The sequence below is a fragment of the Hevea brasiliensis genome, chromosome 7 (genome assembly GCF_030052815.1).
Source record: "Hevea brasiliensis isolate MT/VB/25A 57/8 chromosome 7, ASM3005281v1, whole genome shotgun sequence".
Classification (NCBI taxonomy): Eukaryota; Viridiplantae; Streptophyta; class Magnoliopsida; order Malpighiales; family Euphorbiaceae; genus Hevea; species Hevea brasiliensis.
Window position 1 is genome coordinate 96,270,457 of NC_079499.1, and position 20,369 is coordinate 96,290,825.

The 20,369-nt window shown below is 31.7% G+C and overlaps 2 protein-coding genes across 2 annotated transcripts; one reads left to right on the top strand and one right to left on the bottom strand.

The window, feature by feature from the left end:
* Positions 1–4,784: 4,784 nt before the first annotated feature.
* LOC110662784 (cyclin-D5-1) lies at positions 4,785–7,124 on the top strand. The gene is made up of 5 exons (XM_021821884.2): positions 4,785–5,245; positions 5,344–5,430; positions 5,517–5,808; positions 5,896–6,029; positions 6,173–7,124. Exons 1-5 carry the CDS (start codon positions 4,967–4,969, stop codon positions 6,398–6,400), a joined length of 1,020 nt encoding a protein of 339 aa, XP_021677576.2. The 5' UTR covers positions 4,785–4,966; the 3' UTR covers positions 6,401–7,124.
* Positions 7,125–11,750: 4,626 nt separating this feature from the next.
* On the bottom strand, positions 11,751–19,511 carry LOC110662785 (calcium-transporting ATPase 2, plasma membrane-type). Its single transcript, XM_021821885.2, has 7 exons — positions 18,889–19,511; positions 16,638–16,692; positions 14,607–16,555; positions 14,345–14,503; positions 13,565–13,736; positions 13,156–13,454; positions 11,751–12,201 (listed from the first exon to the last, which is right to left on the bottom strand). The coding sequence occupies exons 1-7, from the start codon at positions 19,060–19,062 to the stop codon at positions 11,962–11,964; spliced, it is 3,048 nt and encodes a 1,015-aa protein (XP_021677577.2). The 5' UTR covers positions 19,063–19,511; the 3' UTR covers positions 11,751–11,961.
* Between the last annotated feature and the right edge of the window lie 858 nt (positions 19,512–20,369).

Consider the following 20,369-nt stretch of genomic DNA (forward strand, 5'->3'; position numbering starts at 1 on the left):
CCCAAAGTACTGCATCAGGTCATAAAAATATTAGTCAATTTTGAGAGTAGCTTCCTAAATAAATGAGCATATAAATAATTAAAATCAAAATCGAATCAGAATAAGTTTAATTTAAAATTAAAATTGCATGAAATCATACTTAAATCGGTTTAAATTAATCAATTTAATTTCAAATCAAAATTTTTTTATAACTTTTTAAAAATTAATAATGCAATTTAATTAAAATTAATTCAAATCAAAATAAAAATTAGAATTTAGAAAATCTTTGGTTTGGTTGTAGCCTAACTCAAAAGTTGACATCATGAATTTGATCAGAAATTAGGTTAATTATTAGATATAACTGGAGTATTAAAAAATAATATTTCATCTCTCATAAAAAAAATGAGCCTTCCTTATAATAGAGAATGAATTTCACATGATCATTAAAGATGATACATATACACCGTAACAATGGTGCATTCTCTAATTTTATGGGCCAGAACATAGAGCGGGCCTGTTTGAATCCATTATATCAAAACCTTAACTTGACAATGGGCTTTCGTGGCCCAGCACTTCACTCGCTTACACACTGATTACATATCGAAAAAACAATTGAATAATATTATTTTATTTTAATTTAAGGAGGAATTTTGTAAATTAATATGAGATTTGATTCTAAGAATTATAGTATATTAATTATAAAAGTCAAAAGGATTCTAATTTATGCAGGATGATGTTTAATTCTACGTCTGTGATTTGAAAATAAATAAATTGTAAATTTGATTCCTTGGATTATAATATATTGAGCCATGGCAAAGGGGTGTCAAGATTTTCAGCATTTTCTAAAACTCTTTCATATGCAAGATTGCAATCAAGCCCACCAAGAAATTTTCAATCATTGCTTTCTTTTTTTCTTTTTTTTTTTCCTGCAAATTGATATGAATATTAATACTTAAAGTAGGTAATTTAATATAATTAACAACTCTCCCCCCCCCCCCCCCCCCCCCTTTCTAATTTTTATTATTTTTATTATTTTGTTGCCATAAATCACAATTAACTTCATATAAAGCTTTTTTTTTTTTTTTGGGGAATTAATTCGTTGGGAATTCCATGACTTAGAAAAGACATAAAAAGGAGTAATTTTTACAAGAAAGAGGGAAATAAAATGTCCTCTTCTCTTGGAACATAAAAGGCCAATAAGATTAGATAGATTTGGAAGCATGATTTTGCCCAACCAATCCTGCCTTTACAAGCTCTTTTGTACGCAATATAAGATTATAAAATAAAGGATCAAACACAGTACACACTCAGAGCTACGGTCAAAGCAATTGACCATCTTGGTTTTAGCAGATTTCAGAGTCAAAGGTTCCAAACTCCTATTTCACCAACACCTAAGCAATTGCAATAACAGGCACGGCTTGCAATTTTATATTGTAAAGATAAATTTACAATTTAACCCTTGAATTTTATTTTATATTATATTTTAATTTTTAAATTTTAAAAAATTAATTATTTAATTTCTAATTTTTATATTATATTCACTTTAATTCTTAAATATCTATAAATTTATTATTATATCACACTTTAATTCACATAATTTTAATATATAAAATAATTTAATTATTTTATTAATAGATAAAATTATTATAAATATTAAAATTATAAGATTTATCTATTAAAATTAAAGATATTAAATAATTTATTTTTGAAAAAATAATATAAAATTTAGTAATTAAATAATTAATTTTTTAAAATTTAAAGATTTTAAGGATATAATTATAAATTTTTCTATAATAATAATAAGATAAAAAATCACATCACATAATATTTTATAATGCGACTTTGGATAGAGGAGGAGCGTCCCTTTTTATTTTCTTCTCTATATAATAATTAAGCAAATAAATATATAACAGACTGGCTGAGGAAGAGTGGTGGTCCAGAGTTTCACACGTGAAGACGCTCCTGCCTGCAATTATAGTCACGTGTGATATCACCACCATCATCAATTTACTTTCTTTGGCTTCTAAATGTTTGGCCCCTCTATTAGCCCTAATCTTTAATTTTAATCCCTACATTGTTTTTGTGTGGGTCCTTTTGGTTTTTCATAGATGATATTTCAGGGTCCATCTGCTCCTCTCTGCTACGTTTATAGTTCATCAGATTTAAGATTTTGTTATGTGTAATTTAATGGCTGATCAATAACCCATATTCAATTCAGTGTCTAACACACAGACCACACCCTTTGTTTCTCTTCTATGGATATTTACTGTTTTATGTATGCATATCCATTTTCCCTTGTTAATGGTAGTGAAGCTCTCTAATTATTAGATTGACTTAACAAGGGAAAATGGAAATGATCATATGATCTTATGATTAAATCCATATTGTTCGGATCCAAATCTGGTAGCTCTGATCCATCAGTTCGAATCTTAGGCTGAATTGTATCAAATATGAAATCCTTTATGAGAAATCTTCAAGTACTGAGCAATGGGATCAGAACTCTCCAAGTTTGAGTTAGTAGATAAGATATTTTTTTACTGTCAACATGAATGATAAAATATCTATACAGGAATAATGATAGAGGATAACACAGAAAAGGAAAATAAAAAGGACAGGAAAATGAAAGGAAAAGAAAAGTACATGAAAGGACTCTGAGAAGTGAGAACGAAGAACATATTCTGTGTATATATAATATAATCCAAAAAACTGAAGCAGCAATTCACTATTTATTTTCTTTCAGATCAGAAATATTCTTATCTGACCATTAAGATGCCATTCACAGTCCAGATTTTGGATCTTGTGTCCTATTAGCTATTACTTTCTCTGCTATAACCCCTTAAACTAATATTGAATGGCCAGAAGTTCCCCAGTTCTTTAAAGAAATTCACTTGTTAAAAATTGTCTAATAAGTTAAGGAAACCTGAAAGTGGAGTCTCAATGGGTCATAAAGAAGCATTCATTCACAAAATCCTAGGTGCCCCCATAGAGCCTGAATGCTTCTAAGTATTCCTACCAACATTATAACAGGCCAATGTTTCAACCATCATTCTAGTTTGTTTATCATTCATTATGCCCTTACAATGTATTTAATTGACCTAAATACAAATAAAAGGACAATGAATTTGTTAAATTCCATTTTAAGGGTGTGATTAATTATAAAATTTAGATTTCCAATATTTTTCTCTAATTTAATTATTAATTATGCATTTAATGATTAGTTTAGATATTAAGGATGATAACCTTCTTTTTTATTAATTAATTTATTTTTCTTCTCTTTCATTTACTATTCTTCATCAACATATAATGAGGTAGTAAAAGAAACTTAGTTTAACCATCAATTAGCTTTTTGGGCCATGGAGGCATGGACCCTTTTTGGTACACTATCTCCCTTATTATTATTATTATTATTATTATTATTATTATTATTATTATTATTATTATTATTAAATTCTTTGATTTAAAAAAAAAAATCTTTATGCATATAACAAGTGTCTAGCAAATATAAAAAAAAAAAACTCACTTTATTAAGGAAAAAAAGTTATAATTCCCCACAAAATAGGAGAAGACAACCTTTCTAATTTTCTTTTTTCCTTTAAAAGAAAGGAGAGAAAAAAATTAAATAAAGTTTTAATACTTTAATTATTTGAGAAACAAGAATTTAGATTCTTTTATGTTTGTATAAATATAATTTATTATATATTTACTCTTAAATTTAAAATAAATAACTAAGATTTATTGAGTATTTTACTTCTTAATGGGCTGATTCAGCATAAACTGATTAGTCCTAATCCATTAAAAATGGAGATACCTGTGAAATATAAGAAAAAAATAGAAATAACAAAGATTTAATTTTTTTTTTGAAATTAAAAAAAAATGACTAAGATAGATTATGATAGTGATTATATAAATATGATAGATTATGTTTTTCCAAATATAAAAAAAAATCTTAATCCAAAAAATTAGTAATCATCAACAATTACTTTATTTTAAAATTAATAATTACAGGAAAAAAATTTCCATCCATTGCTAAATTATTTAAAAGTAGTAAATTTAATTAAAATATGCATAAATTAATCCATTTTGAGCACCATTGACTATAAATTAAAAAAAAAATGTTCTGAAAAAATTGTACCAAATAATGAAGTAGAAGGAAACCAAAAATTAAGGCCACCATATAAATACCCAAAATTAAGGGTGTGACAATACACATTATTGTACACTTGGCCAAAAATCCAGGGATACCCAAAAATTTAATTATATATAATAATGTTATATTTATTATAGAAATTATTAGGTGCATATACAAAGAGACATATGTCTCATCTTTTTAAAATTAAAAATAATTAATTTTTTATATTTAAATAAGTACTATTTTTTTACTGCTTACAATATATATGATAATTAACTTTTATTATAAGCTATTTTTTATACAAAAATAAGTTTAATAATTAATTAAAATAATTAAAATAGTAGTAAATATATTGATTTTATAAAAATTTCATAATAAATATTTAATTTAAAATTATTAAATTTACTCTTTTAAAAACAACTTTTAGTAGCCACCCTTGTAATAAAGTATTTAGAGTAAGAAAAAGGGGAAAAAAAAATCTATGTCCTTAATTACTAGGATCATGGGGAGGGATGGATTTTTGTGGTGTTTATCATATTTTTAATGTATTTTATTATTATTAAATTGAAATTGATAATTTATTTAAAAATAATTACTAATAATATAAAATTTTACTTCCAAGCGAATATTGGCTTAGAAAGCTTACATTACATAACCGCTAATTGACGCCTCTCTATATCTTATCCGCTAATTTTGGCGGTACTAAAACCGCTACCCTCCACTCTTTCCCTCGTTTTCTCCCTCCTCACTCGCCAATTCCAGCCTCTCACTCACTCTCTAGATTTTTTCAATATCATTTTAGCAGTTTCTTTCAAATCCTACAAATACCCATGTTCTTCTTTGGGCTTTTGTAGAACCATGGCCGACTTTGATACTTCTCTGTCTACTCTTTTGTGTCAAGAAGATGATGCTTCTTGTTTCAATCTAAGTGAAGATGACTATACTTGTTGTTACGACTCCAACTTTGAGTCTTGTTTTGTTTTAGAGAGTGAAGAGATTGAATACATTGAGAAAATGGTTGAAAGGGAGAGGAGTTCAGGATCTAGAACTTATATAATGTCTTCTGGGGATTGTTTAACCACCAGTTTTAACTGGTTAAAATGTGCACGATTGGATGCCGTTGAATGGATTTTCAATGTCTGTAATTGTTTTCCCTTTTTCATGTTTTTGGGTTCTTTCCCTTCTCTGTTTTTTTCATTCATGTGTTTTTCTGCTTTTCTTGTATTCTGATTTAGACACGAGCAATCTTTGGATTTCGGTTTCACACAGCTTATCTTTCAGTGATTTACTTTGACCGGTTTCTTTCAAAAAGATCCATTGATGTAAGCAGCAGTCACAACGCTTTCTTGATTTTATTTTGGCTAATTAGCCATTTGTGATTAACGGATGTTATTGGTGTTGTTTGAAGGATGGGAAATTGTGGGCTATTCGATTACTGTCTCTGGCTTGTTTGTCATTGGCAGCAAAGATGGAGGAGTGCAGAGTTCCTCCCTTATCAGAGTTTCCGGTGGAAGATTATTGCTTTGAAAATAAAGTGATTCAAAGAATGGAGTTGCTGGTATTGAATACCTTGGAGTGGAAAATGGGTTCAACCACTCCTTTTTCTTATCTACATTACTTCATCAGTAAAATCTGTGGTGAATCCAGACCAAAGGAAACAATCTCTAGAGCTGTGGAACTTATTCTGGCACTGATAAAAGGTAGGTATAAATTTCAAAGGCCAACTTAGATTCTTGATTTGTGAAGTTATGATTCTGGGTTTGCTAAATTTAATTTTATTTTTGCAGAGATTAATTTGTTGGATTATCAACCATCCATTGTCGCAGCGGCTGCAGTATTAGCTGCATCTGATAATCAATTAACAAAACAAGAATTGGAGCTCAAGATGAAAGTAATTTCATCATGGGGTTCTCTGGAAAGTGTGAGAATTCTTTACTTTAAAATATATAATTTTATTTTAGATTATAGAATTAAAAAAAAAAGTTCTCATCCTTTTGAATTAAAGAACAGGAGATAATGACGTTGGTTATTAATTAATTTTCATCTCCTATTTCACTGCAACAGGAGAATATATTTTCCTGTTATATTGTAATGCAGGAAATAGAAATGGGAAAACTTAAGACACCAAAGCAATTTCTTTCTCCTAGTACATCATCAATCCATTCTAGTTCAATTGCTGTTGTTGAGAATTCTTGCTTCACTTCCTCTGGAGCTGGCACTAAAAGAAGACTCACATACAGCGACTGTGATCAAAATTGTCCGGTAAAGAAAATCTGTCGTCATAATCAGTGAATTTGATACTACTTAAGGGGAATTGAATTGGGTTCATTGGTTGGAATATAGGACTATTTTTTTTTTTTTTTTTGGTTTCTTCTCTATGAAAACTAATCATTTCTATTTAGGATGGATTATAGGTCTAATGAGTGCTGTTATATGGCATTTAATGGAATGATTTTTGGAGTTGTTGATTGGGGTTCCATTTTCCAATACCCAACAAAAAAAAGTTTCAGCCAAGTGACAACCCAAGAACAGGATAGAGAAAAGGGAAAGTAAATAAATAATAAAGGGATAGCTTTAACCAACAGTAAGAAGTAAAGGAGCTGACTCAAGTCCAAAAGCCACTAAGGTGGAAGAAAGGCCAAAAGAATGCCAGAAGGCCACTGAAGACTGTTTGTCTATAGCATTCTTTGTATTGTTTGCTTTGATGGATATCCCACTGTTGCTTGCCAACTCTCTCTTTTTTTTTTTTTAAGATGTTGTATTTTTTTATTCTCCTTTTTTTTTCTTTTGTTTTATTTTTAATTTTCAAAATTCTGTGACAAAGAAAGATGTGTTTATGTATACATCCATTGCAACCCTAGCTTTTGAAACGGGGGCTTGGGATGCTTCTTATGTCTTTCAAAAGGCTGAAAGCCATGAGGAATGAAGAATTGTTTTTGTTTGATTTGATACATCATGTTGTATTTGGGCCATTGAAAAAGTATATAAAGGTGAATGTTATTAGATTTGTTTGGAATGTTGGGGTTTCTTCTTTTCTCAGTGGGAAGTCACCTTTTCACTGTTACATAGCACTGTGTTTGGGGATCATGCTACCACCACAACTTTCTTTCAGGAGTTTTATTAGGGGAGTGATATTAAGTTGCTCTGATCAGATGATGCCAATAAAAAAGTTCATATATTTCAAGTTCCTCCTGAAGAAAAACCATAACATTTTCAGGAATTAAAGATTTTCAGGGTGCTAGTTTCTGCCTAATGCACCCAAAGGCCATAGTTTTCAGTTCACCAATACATGTGAATGCTGATATTTTCTGCTTTTGTTGGTAGTTGTAGGACCCAAAATATCATGATGAAGGCTGAGGCCTCTTTGTTTTAGGGTGGATGGGGGGATAGGAGGGCATGAGATTCATAGCAAAAATTGGTGCCAGAGGCTCCACCCCACCAAATGCCTCCATTTGGGTCCTAGAATGTCCAGTCTGGCATTTGTACAACAAATGTATGTATTCTAGTCTTCAGTATTTCTTGCAATTGGTGCCTTGTTATAGGAGACAGTAAAATTGCTTGTGGGTGTATGGCTCTGTTGAAGAAGTTGTGTGTGTCCCTTTGTTCCCTGGTCCACTTTAGAGCCCAAGTTTTCCCATCAAAATCATGATGTTAATACTTCCCACATGTTCTGTTTCTATGTTCTCTTACCAAGAATTCCTTAAAGAAAATTATTAGTAAGTAATTAAGCAGCAGTAAGGTCTTAATTTACCCATTTGGGATTGTGGGTTAAGATCATTATGGCACTAATCAAGTTATTGTTCTAAGGATTTTGCATTTTCTTTAGTGATAGCATTTGCTTTGTTTAGATATAATGATAAAACAAATTATATGTTATATTTTAATCACATAAAGAGGTTAATTATCTTCACCAAGAAAAGACCAAAACTAGACATATCTTGAACTGCAATAATTTGGGATGGATCATCATTGAAAGAATTGAAAAAGGCCATGCTTGCTTGCATGAAAGAAGGAAAAGTAGAAACATTAATCCAGGCATGAGTGCTTAATTTGATTAGGATAGAAGGGTATATGGTCCAATCTGCAAAAATTTGGATTGAGCTCAGACTTGAACTTGTCAAGAATCAAGATGGGTGAGCATTGATGTGTAAGCTGAAAATGTGGGTTTCATATTGTATTCCATTTTAAACTGTGTGATGCTCAAATCAGTGAATGGACCACATCAACATCCACATCAAAGGGTGAGTACTACTGGGTAGAGTTGTGGTATTGTGTTGGGTAAAACAATCATTTCTCTTGTTTGAAGAGATGGCATGAGGACAATTGCCACCTTGAAAGCATGGAAGGGAACTTTGACCATTTCACATTAGAAATGAGTCTATCTTTAAGTAGTTCATATTGATGGTTTTAATTTTTTTTTTTTAATATTATTTTATTGTTTATGGGTCTTGTAGAGCTTTTTCATACATTTGTTGCTCTGGTTTGCTGGTGCCTTTATGTTCCTTTAAAACCCATGAATGCCCCAAACTCATTGTCCCTTCAAAAGCAAGAAAATATTATCAAGGTTGTTGATATTATTAGCTACACAGAGGGTCAAAACATGTATTCCATTCTCCAATGGATCTTGGCACATGTAATATTTGAGTGACAACCATCTAATTATATCCCCACAAATAATTCTCACACTCAATTGTAGCAATGCATACATTCCCAGGTGAGCATTTTTAATATTTTTATATTTTATTTTATTTTTAATAGGATGGATGCTTGAATTTAATATATATGGGAAAAAAATTTTAATATGGACCTAGTATATATCACTGAGAAAAATCTTCAAATTGGTGCCATTGAAAAATCACTTAAAACAATACATGGGTTTTGTATGAAGAAACTCCATTGATATAACTGATCCATGTCCAGGCCCAAATCAACTAACTTGGTTTCAACCCATGGGCCTATATGGGTTTTGGAGAATGGACACCAAGCCTAAGATTCAGTTTCAGTCTAGAACCCATCACAGACCCAATCAACAATGGCTTTACCCCCTCTCTCTTCCTTCCATTTTCAAAAAACATTTTTCAGAAAAATTTTCAAAAATTTCCCTCTGAAAATGGAAAAGAGACTTCGCTTTTCTCTTCGATCCTCTGAAAATAGAATTATTTTAGGACAAATAAAAAAATAAATGAGGAGAAATAATAATTTGAGTGTTGACAAAATGTAGAGAGTTGAGAGAGTATGGATAGTACAAAGTGTTTAAAATTTGAAAAAAAACGTATTTATAAATAAACATAATTTTGCAAATGGTACTGTTTGTGGAATTTTATTGGTTATGGATCTGCAAAAGAAAAACACCGAGTAATTGATTTGGGCAACATCTCTAATGCACGTCAATGATGATAACTACATGTAAATATAAAATAAATGAGGGAATGATAAGATTGTCTGTATTTCATTAGGCTCGTACTCAAGTTAAAAATATGAGATAGAATATGACTTGATCTTTGGATATTTCATGCCATCATATGTCTATTGTTAGAGTCCTTAGACTTTGGACTAGAAATCCCTCCTGGATTAGAATTCTAATTCTGTTAGGCAAGTATTTTAGAGCCATTTTCAGGCGAGTAAAATATGTCATGACCACTAGGGTCATTCGGGCGTCCGACCCATACTTGAGCCAGTCGCTCGCCTAAGTGGTCTTCTTGGGCGAGTAGCATTAGCAATTTTCTCAAAATATTTATACTTGTTTATTATTGTTGTAAAGGGTAAAAAAGTTATTTAAATGTAATTTTATTTAGCATTTAAAAATTTCAAAAGGTTAAAAACTACCGTTTGAACAATGGCAAAAAATTGGGTACGTCATTGTTTGTGCATTTAAAAGCATCACTTTTTTTTTTTTTAAATTGAATTGAATTAATGGGTCAGGTGAAGTTTAAAGTTTAAAATATCTCTAAATCGAGATGATCTTAAGATTTTAATTTTATTCAACGTAAAAAATTATTGACTGTTTGCTAATCAGATGATAATTTAATTAATATTTTATATCTCAAAATGCATAAAAAAATAAAGAGATTTTGAATTTAAATTTCTTTATCTACCATTCTAAAGTTATTCACCCTGGAAATAGAGAGGATTAGCTTCTATTATGTAGCCAATTATGCCTACACTTAATCCCAAAAAAAGTCATTGACCAATTATAATTGGGTGGATTCCAATCTCTAATCAGATTAGGGCCAGGCAATTTTTTAAAATTTTAATTCACATCCTTAAAATTATTTTTTTTCCTTAAGTTTTCACTATTTTTTATAATATCTTACAAATAAATGTTATAAACGCTCACCTAATAGAATAATTTTATATCAAATTTTTAATAATTATTTTGAGTGAATTAGATTTAAAAAAAATGTGGTTTTAAATTTAAATATTATTATAAAATATGTTGATATAATTTTCAAATATTTCATGCAAATATCAAATTTATTCTAAAAATAGTTAAAATTTTCATGCTAATTTGAATTAAAAGAACAAAACAAGGCCAAAAAAAGAGTTTAGGGAGGGGATGGTTCTAGAAGACTACGATCTCTACATTGTGCTCCATTAAACCTGATGAACAATAAATTTAGCCGATGCTCTATTTTTTAGTATACTAAGTGTTTGGTTTACCTGTTCAGCTGATAGCTGATAGACATCCAAACAAGTAAATTGTGATGTTTGATGCCTTAAAAATAGAAATGATAATTGATGGAATCGATATGATACCCATCACGCAATAGACGCCTTTATTTTTAGAATTATTTCTCATCAGCTGATAGCTGATCTGGTTTTATTTTTTATTTTGATCATATTATCCTTTTTTATTTAATTTGAAAATTAATAATATTAATATTTTTATTTTTTTATTTATAATTTTAATATTTTAATTAATGTATTTTAACTTTGTTAAAATATTTTTTATTAATAACATAAAATATAAAATATTTATTTATATCCAAAAACTTAAAATTAATTATAAATTTTTCTATTAACAATAATAATTATTTTATCTATATTTTTAAAATAATTTAATTATCTTAAAAAAATAATTATTTTCTTATTTCAATAATAAAATAAATGATATAATATAAAAGATTAATAATTATATATTTATTTAAATAATATAATATATTAATTTAATAATTATATATTTAATTTAATAATAAAATAAATAATATAATGTAATAAATTTATAATTTTATATTTATTTAAATAATAAAATAAATTATATGATATATACTTTTATTAGTCATTTCACATATTAACAGCAACGGCTAAATATAATTTTACCAAACACTTAATATAAAACAGCTATCATCAGTTATCAGCTAACAATAACAGCTATCAGCTAACAATAACAGCTAACAGCTATCAGTTATATTCAACAGTTAATCCAAACAGGCCCTTAGTCCTATTTCTCTCCATTTTCAAGTGGATCTCATACAAGTGCACCATTTTCATTTATACAAGAAGTATATGATGAATTCTCTATAAACGCATACCGACCAACACTTGCATGCACACAGTCGCAGTCCAAACAAGCAAGCAAGTGATTTGTGAGATCAATAGGTTCATGTAAGAAAGAGCATCATTCAAAGCTAACTCAAAAAAATTACAAAAGTAAAGATTTTTAACTACAAGAAAATAAATCATTCAATGAACAAGTTCCTTTACATATGACCTTGGAATATCAGCAGCCTTACGCAAATCATCTACAGATGCATGAAAAATTACCGCATCTTTTGGATTGCCAAGAATAGATGAAAATAAAGACGAAAAATGGGATCTCCTAGCAAAAAAAAAGAAAGCATCTCCTAACAACATTATACTGGGATCATCTTTAAAACAGCTGCAATTGGCATGCCCAGAAATCCGATGAATACAGTGACGAGCCATTGTGACAAAGTTAGAGGAGTTGTATTTGCAAATGTACCCAGGAATTCCACAATTATGATTTGGAAAATGATTGTAGAACCAAGGACAGCAACAAAAACGTAGTTGTCCAGTATGCCTTTGAAAACATTGATTTGCTCCATCTCTCGTGAGCTTATCTCATTGAACGCCTGCAGAATGAAATAAAATGCCTAGTTAATGAGTTTCCCAAGAGGCTAGAAATGGAATGATCACAAGCTTAATATTTATTTTTCATGGAAATTAAGATCAACGACACCAGTGAGCAACAGATCTCAGGCGAAAGAAAATAAATTTAAATCCTGGCTGAAAGTAGAAACAAACTGAAGACTGCAGATATGTTTGTGGAACTATCACTATCAGCAAAATCCAAAGCCTCTGCTTATTCTAATTAATCAAGTTAAAAGGAGATGCCAAACTAACCAGTGAACAGGATTTAGGGCAGAAATATTTAACAATAGTGTGAACAAGGATTAGCCAACCGTCAAGAATATTACTGAAAATGTTTTGTGGCAACTTTTGAAACTGACAGCATTTTTACCTTGAACCTTTTTGGATCTTACATGTACCGATTCATAAAACCATGTGAATAATCTATAAGGCAATCTGGAAAGTAGTGTGATTGCACTTACCCATATCTAAGTCCATATAAAAAATACACGAAAATTTAATAATAAAAGAAAAGGAAGTAATGCTCTTAGCTCTTTCTGTGCTTGAGAATTTGATTTCCTTTTCTCTTGTAGCACATACAAGCTAAAAATGCATAAAAAATAAATTGAAAAGGGACATAATATCTCTGTATGAAGGAGGTGGAAAAAAAGAATGAGGGACTCAAATTTACAATTTTTTTTTTCTTTTATCAAAGTTGCTTATGCAAATTCCACCTAAGTTCCTAGTAGATGGTAAAGCTTATCTATGACCACAAAAATTAAACTATTCCTTCTGAGACAGTTCTATCCCTATATATATATATATATATATATATATATATATATATCTTCTCTCCTATTGTGGTCTATAATATAACAGACAACATATCATGATGACACTGGGAACATATTTTTAACAAAGAGAACATGAAATTTCTTTAAAAAATAACAAATTACCTGACAAAAGACAAATGCATTGAATATAAGAGTATTCAGGACAAGATCAGAATTTGGGCCTTCGAGATTAAACATATCTTTCCCTTTTGCCTGAAGATACCATATTATCATAAACTGGTACACAGATTGGCCAAGGATATTTCTCCACATGACATTACTGATGAAATTCCCTTTCCTTCCAACTGGTGAGCGCTTCATTAGTTCATCTTTTGGAGGCTCTGTTGCAAGTGCAAGAGCTCCCAGTGTATCCATGATCATATTTACCCACAAAAGCTGAACAGCAGTGAGGGGAGCACTCCCTAAAAAGTAGTTTTATAACAAGCATTAACATAATATAAGCTGGTTTCTGTCATACAAAAGAAGAAAACCCAACTAGTGAAAGATGCAGAAAGCATAGGGATTTCCTTACCTGTCAAACAAGCTGAAGAGAAGTTAACAATTAATGCAACAACATTAACTGTCAGCTGGAACTGCACAAACTTTTGAATATTCATGTAAACTGAACGTCCCCATTTGGCCACTGTCACGATAGTAGAAAAATTATCATCCAGAATTATGACATCAGCACTCTCTTTGGCCACCTGAAATTTGGGAGGGAGTTAGTCAAACTATGCAATTACTTTTACTTCCATTAAGGAATACAGGATGGAACGCCAATAGATGAGAACTGTCTATTAAATAAAGCAAAAGGGTTGCACACAGAGCCAAAGGGCCTGTCTCCTTTGTTAGGTTATGGAACTTATTGTTAATGACTAAAACCATGGCAGCCAAATTTCCCCTAGTTTGATGTGATAATACCATCAAAATTTCAAATATGCATCAAGCTCTGATTCTATCTCATCATGTCATATTAGTCATTCTTGGTATATTCTTATCGGGACTTCATGCTTAAACACAGTATCAGAAGGAAAGTTCTAGTGGTGGGACAGAAATCAAGGAACTTATCCTCGACTATGTAAGTTAGGATACACTTTGAATATGAAAGGTATACTATACATAATGCTGAACAATCAGTGGCATGTACTAGTAGAGGTTCAGTGAAATGCTTGCTTGATGTATTTCGAAAGTAGAGAAATAAAAAAAGACAACAAACGGCTGATGATTTATAGGTCATCAAATCAAAATGCAATAGCACTCAACTTATCAAATGCAGCAAGATGAATGTTACACTTTGAGAGAATAAACTCACCTCAGTTCCAGCAATGCCCATGGCTAGACCAATGTCTGCTTCGTGAAGAGCTGGGGCATCATTTGTTCCATCACCAGTCACAGCAACAACTTCACCAAATGTAGTTCGCAAATGTTTAACTAGTGTATGCTTGTCTAGAGGTGAAGATCGCGCCATTACCTATAAATGAAATCAAATGTTGAGTTTCAGCTTAAAAAACTCTACTTATTACTGAGAAATTTAGTTTGTGAAATATTCCACAAAGCAAGAAAGTAAATAATACCTGAATTTTGGGAATTAGTTCAAATAATTCATCCTGTTTCTTTTCTCTAAAATCTGGCCCCTCAATGGCTATACCATCATCAGTAAGAATACCACATTCCCTAGCTATAGCCTTGGCAGTATTTATATTGTCTCCAGTAACCATTCGTACGGTGATACCAGCTGAACGACAAACTGCAACCGACTCCTTGACCCCAGGACGAACAGGATCCTTAATACCCACAATTGCTATACAAGTATACCCAGAAACTGGCATAGGATTATCAGGGGAAAATCCATTTTCCAGGTCCATGTAGGCAAGACATAGAGTTCTAAGAGCCTCACTAGCAAACTGATCAATTGTAACCTTAAGATGGTTAAGTGATGCTTCATCAAGAGCAACAACTTCACCTTTTGAATTGATCACCTTGTTACAGGCAGCCAAAACAATTTCCGAAGCACCTTTAGTGTGGGCTCGCAAGCCTCCTTCAGGAAGCTCCAACACAACCCCCATTCGCTTTTTTGTGGAGTTGAAAGGCTCAACTTTAATAAGTTTGACTGCCTGTTGCTCTGCTTGAAAATTTCCACCTAGAGACAAGGCAAACTCCAATAAAGCACTCTCAGTGGGCGTTCCCAATATCTCGAGCTTGCCATCTTTACTAGTAACAACTTCACCTCCAGTGTTATTGAATATTGATTGTAGCAGAAGTTTCACAGTAGAATCAGGTATTTCAGAAAACAAGCTTGAAGCCTTCTCAGATTGGCCGAGTTCCTTGATATTCATGCAAATGCATGATTTCACAACAGTCATATGATTAGTAGTCAGCGTCCCAGTTTTGTCGCTGCAGATAGTAGTTGCTGACCCCATGGTCTCGCAAGCTGCCAGATGTCGAACAAGTGCTTTATCATTCATCATCTTTTTCATGGCAAAGGCAAGGCTCAATGTCACAGCCAGTGGCAGCCCCTCTGGAACTGCAACGACAACAATTGTGACTGCAACGGCAAAGTATTCTAGCAGCTCCAATGCATTATCTCCATTCCAACTCCAATGGGACCCTTCATGCCATTTGCGGCTAAATAGCCCTTGCACCAGAACAGCGAAAGTCACTACAGCAAAGGCAAGGCCTATCTTGCCGATAATGGTTGCCACTCCATTCAATTTCACCTGCAATGGGGTTTCATCATCTCCTCCTTCACTGAGAGTTGCCATTAATTTACCCCATTGGGTTCTCATCCCAACAGTGGTAACCAACATTTTGCATGATCCATCTTGGATCTTTGTTCCAGAGAGCATATAAGGATTTTCTAAGTTCACCATTACTGGCTCACTTTCCCCGGTTAAACTTGATTCATCAATCAATACAGAAAATCCTGAAATAAAAAGCCCATCTGCAGGGACTTGGTCTCCAATAGAAAGATGCACAATATCACCAGGAAGCAAATCATATATTGATAATTTCTGCCTAAATCCATTTCTTGTGACTTGAATGATGATCTTCTTTTTCTCCTTGTCCAGATCCCTGAATTGTAATGATTGACGATAATCACTCGTTGCTGTAACAAACACAACCAATAAGATGCTTGCAACAATTCCGAGGCCATCATGAGCCCCTTTTGGCCATCCTTCTGTCGCTATGCCAACTAGTAAAGACACAACAGCACACACCCCAAGTATCATAAGAGTCATGTCGTGAAGGGCTTCCCAAACAAATATCCAGAAACTCCGAAGTTCACTTTCAGCAAATTTATTGATTCCATAAATCTCTTGTCTACGATTCAGTAGATCATTGTCTGTAGAAAGCCCACTAGTGGTTGAAGTGGAGAGCTTCTCTGCAATCCCAGTCACCCCGCCATGAAATTTTAGTTTCTTCACATCATGGCCTTCAACAATGGATCCTAACTCATCAGCACAAATCTCAAAACCCGCAGCCTTGACTTCTGCAGGTACAGTATAGTCACTTAGGGACACACCTGCAAACATTCCATTAATAGTGATCAGGGAAAAGCTCCAAAGTAAATAGCTTTAAGTTTACGACAATGTAAAGTAGCTCACCTTGGATAAATTGAAATGCAGCTTTCGAAACCAGAACTGCAATCCTTAACTTCTCCTACAAATTCAACATAAAAGGAAAGTAAGATCCTCCTTATATACATCAAGTTTTTACTTGTTTTGCTGGTCAACAATGACATTAAGTTGAAATGTCAAATAAATATAACAATTAGTACTGAGATATGTAATTAAGCTATCAGAAACCAACAAAAAAGAATGTGGAAGTAAATCCCAGAAACAGATTAGCATAACAGGACCAATTAGCAGCAAGAAAGTTCTGACATCTCCTCAAGAACAGCTTCCATTAATCGGGGGGTGGTGGGATGCGGAAGAAAAGAAAGCATCTTAGTAGAAAGGTTGAAAGAAAACCTCATTCAGCATTTGTAACAAATACATACACAACAATGCGTGATAAGATAACGAAGTTATAACATGGAATTGCCCATCCTAACTAGAATGTATCATTTAGTGTCCATTCTACTATAAGAACTTAGACAAGTCCATTTGGAAATTTAAGATATGTCACCTGTCACTAATAGCAGTCTAGCTGTGTCAGAAACAATATTGCCATTTAAGTTTATAAACACATCTAAGCTTTTCTATGCATTTTACATTAGGACAAGACTTGCGGAAATAGCAGCCAAATCAATCAGGTACATGTGCTTGTCAAGGGACGGCCCCAGAATGTAGGGATATGCATGAACTTATTAACATAAATAATAATTGAACCTTGTTCAAGGTTCTCAGAAAATGACAGAAAAGGCAATATATAAAAGAAATAACACGAACCTTGACCCCTAACTAGGGTGGCAATTTTGGACACTACCCACATACACGACATAATTGAACCTTGTTCAAGGTTCTCAGAAAATGACAGAAAAGGCAATATATAAAAGAAATAACGGGAGCCTTGACCCCTAACTAAGGTGGTAATTTTGGACACGACCCACATACACGACATGAATAAGACACGAAAATATAGGGTTTGGATTAGATTTATTCGTGTTCGTATCGAATTCGTGTGGACCCATTTATGACACGGAATCGTGTTGTGTCACGGGTTAACCCGTTCATTTGACCCACTATGATCCATAAACCCACTTATATTTATATTAAATATAGCGTGTTAAATGAGTTAAGCTGTGTCAAACAGTGTTAAATTATTTTGTGTTAAATGGATCGTGTCGTATTGAATAAAACTAACACAATTTAATATTAATCGTGTCGTGTTGTATAACCCATATAATAGAAGGATCGTGTTCGTGTCCACCTTAATCGTACTCGTGTCATGTGTCCCGTGTTACATAACACTAACACGACCCATCAACCCGCCTATCTAACCCTTCTAAATTTCTTTTATATATATATATATATATATATATATATATATATATATATATATATATATATATATATTTCATTTTATTTTATTTTAATTTAATTATTGCCGCTTTCAAAATAATTTAGAGAACATAAAATATTAAAATTATTTATTTTTTATTATATATTTAATAAATTTTTATAGTATTAACTTTCTAAAAAAATATTTTAGCATAATTACACTCAATTATGACAATTTTTTTAAATATACAACATAAGCTCCTCAAAATATATTGACAATAAGTATAATTAATCATTTTCCAAATCAATTTTATATATAATATTGCCCTCAAAAAAAAATTTCTTCCCCGTTGCCGGTTAATATATATTAGTATTATTGTTTAGTATTCTTTTTTTTTTTTTTTTTATTTCCGGCTAAATTGATCCTCGGTGAAATGCAGCCATATATAGCTTCAAGTGCTCATATGAACGTAGTAATACCTGATATGCCAAGAATCTCTCAGGTTTTGAAGAAAGCAAGTAGCACCCTGGTTGCCTTCTCCAAACCCAGAAGAGATTTGACAACCGAATTCCTATTCATGTTTCAAATAAGTATCTATTTTAATGTCTACCCAAATTAACAAGCCAGCCACAAGTAGTCCAGTGGTTGGGTAGCAGCCTCCTAAAATATCCAAACCCAATTCCTGCCCTCCATCCAATGACCCGAAAACAAATTTTGGGCCAAAAAGAAAGCCTGATTTATGCAGATTAACAGAATTCCTCTGACAATCAAGTTAGATTTCTGGCATTTTTTGTACATAACCCAGCCTTAGCTCGTAATATGGCTCCAGGAGAGAAATTATTGGCTATACTGTAGTCAATTAATCTTCCAGAAGATATAACAGTTTGTTGAATTTGATTTTGACATATATACCTGATTGGTCTGTCGCATAGCAGCAGCCTCGTATCTCTTGGAGATATTAGCAGTGTGGCGAAACCTTCTCTTCGGATTCTTCACAACTCCACACAACTTCCTCCATTTCTGCAGAGCCTCCTCAGGAGAGTGCTTCGCTTTCACATCAAAATTCTCGCTCAAATAACTTTCCATTTCCCTCTTCTCGTATCACAATAACAACGAACTCCTCCGACGTATAAATAACAAGTGACCCAGGCGACAAGGTAGAAATTTCCTTAGTTATATTAAAGATAAAAAAGAAGCCTCAACCAGACGAAGTTTCTAAGGTCCCTTCCCAGAGAAGCAAGGTGAGGTAGGGTAGGCAGCCGACCAGACAAAAGACTAAAGAAAGGATATATTTAATCGCTTTGGAGTGTCTGCAACGTATTGGCTTTAGTCTCTCCTTGGATTCGAGCGATGAGCAACAACATACCCATTTTGAGGAAGGAGAAATGGCAAGAGCGCGAGCATTCCCGGGAGATTTGAACGGACTCTTCAAGCCTGGTTTCGTGGAACTGCATTGGCAGAGTCAAAGCTCTGATGCATCTGAAATTTTATTTATGGTATTAATGGAGCACTGTTCTTTATTCACCAATAAGAGCCGGTTGTTATAAAAAATGATGGTTGTGATTGTACAATTTTTTAATTATATAATTTTAATGTTATATTTTTTTTTTCAAAATTTTCAAATTATTAATTAATATAATTTAGATTTTTTATAATTTTAATGTTATATATTTATAATACATTATTATTATTATTATAATCATATTTTTTTACAAATTAATAAAAATATTTTAATAAGTGATTTTAATTTTAAATTATATTAATCGGTACGCGGGATTTGGGTCAGTGTCAGGAGTCAGCATCGCAACGCGGTCTGTACGCGAACGCGGAGATTTTCTTTTTTGGCAAAAAGTGTGTAGCACGAAAAATAAGAATTAATGATTTTTTTTTGTGGGTCCTGCCAAATGGGCTTTTGGGTGCGATGGGCCTGACGTGTAAAGGACCTACCACCACGCGTTAGTGGGCCATTGGTTTGATCTAAGAGAATTCTTATCTTATAAGGAGTTTCACCGGTTTATAAATTTTGAAATTAAGTTAAAAAAAAATAAATTGAGATTAATTTTTTATTTTCATACCCATAAATTTTATTTTTATAAAATAATTTTATTATATTCTTAATTTTTATTAAATATATTAATTATTTACTTTTTTTTATCTGATGTATATTGTATGTTTTTTTTATTTATTATATGTATTCGAAGTTTAATATGTTTATATATAATTTTTTATATAAAATATTATTATAATAATATAATATTTTTTATTTTTTATGACGTATATATTATATATACACTATTTTTAAATTAAGTAATAAAAAAATAATATATTAATAAAAATAAAAAATTATAAATATAAAATTTATTATGAAAATTTTATCATTATAACACAATTTT

Excerpts from the sequence above, each read along its gene's own strand:
- LOC110662784 (XM_021821884.2), top strand. The coding sequence starts at position 4,967 with ATGGCCGACTTTGATACTTCTCTGTCTACTCTTTTGTGTCAAGAAGAT. Across the intron at positions 5,431-5,516 it reads TTTCAAAAAGATCCATTGAT|GATGGGAAATTGTGGGCTAT; the intron begins GTAAGCAGCAGT and ends TGTTGTTTGAAG. Across the intron at positions 6,030-6,172 it reads CATGGGGTTCTCTGGAAAGT|GAGAATATATTTTCCTGTTA; the intron begins GTGAGAATTCTT and ends TCACTGCAACAG.
- LOC110662785 (XM_021821885.2), bottom strand. The coding sequence starts at position 19,062 with ATGGAAAGTTATTTGAGCGAGAATTTTGATGTGAAAGCGAAGCACTCT. Across the intron at positions 16,693-18,888 it reads CTATGCGACAGACCAATCAG|GAGAAGTTAAGGATTGCAGT; the intron begins GTATATATGTCA and ends TTGAATTTGTAG. Across the intron at positions 14,504-14,606 it reads AACTAATTCCCAAAATTCAG|GTAATGGCGCGATCTTCACC; the intron begins GTATTATTTACT and ends TTTCATTTATAG.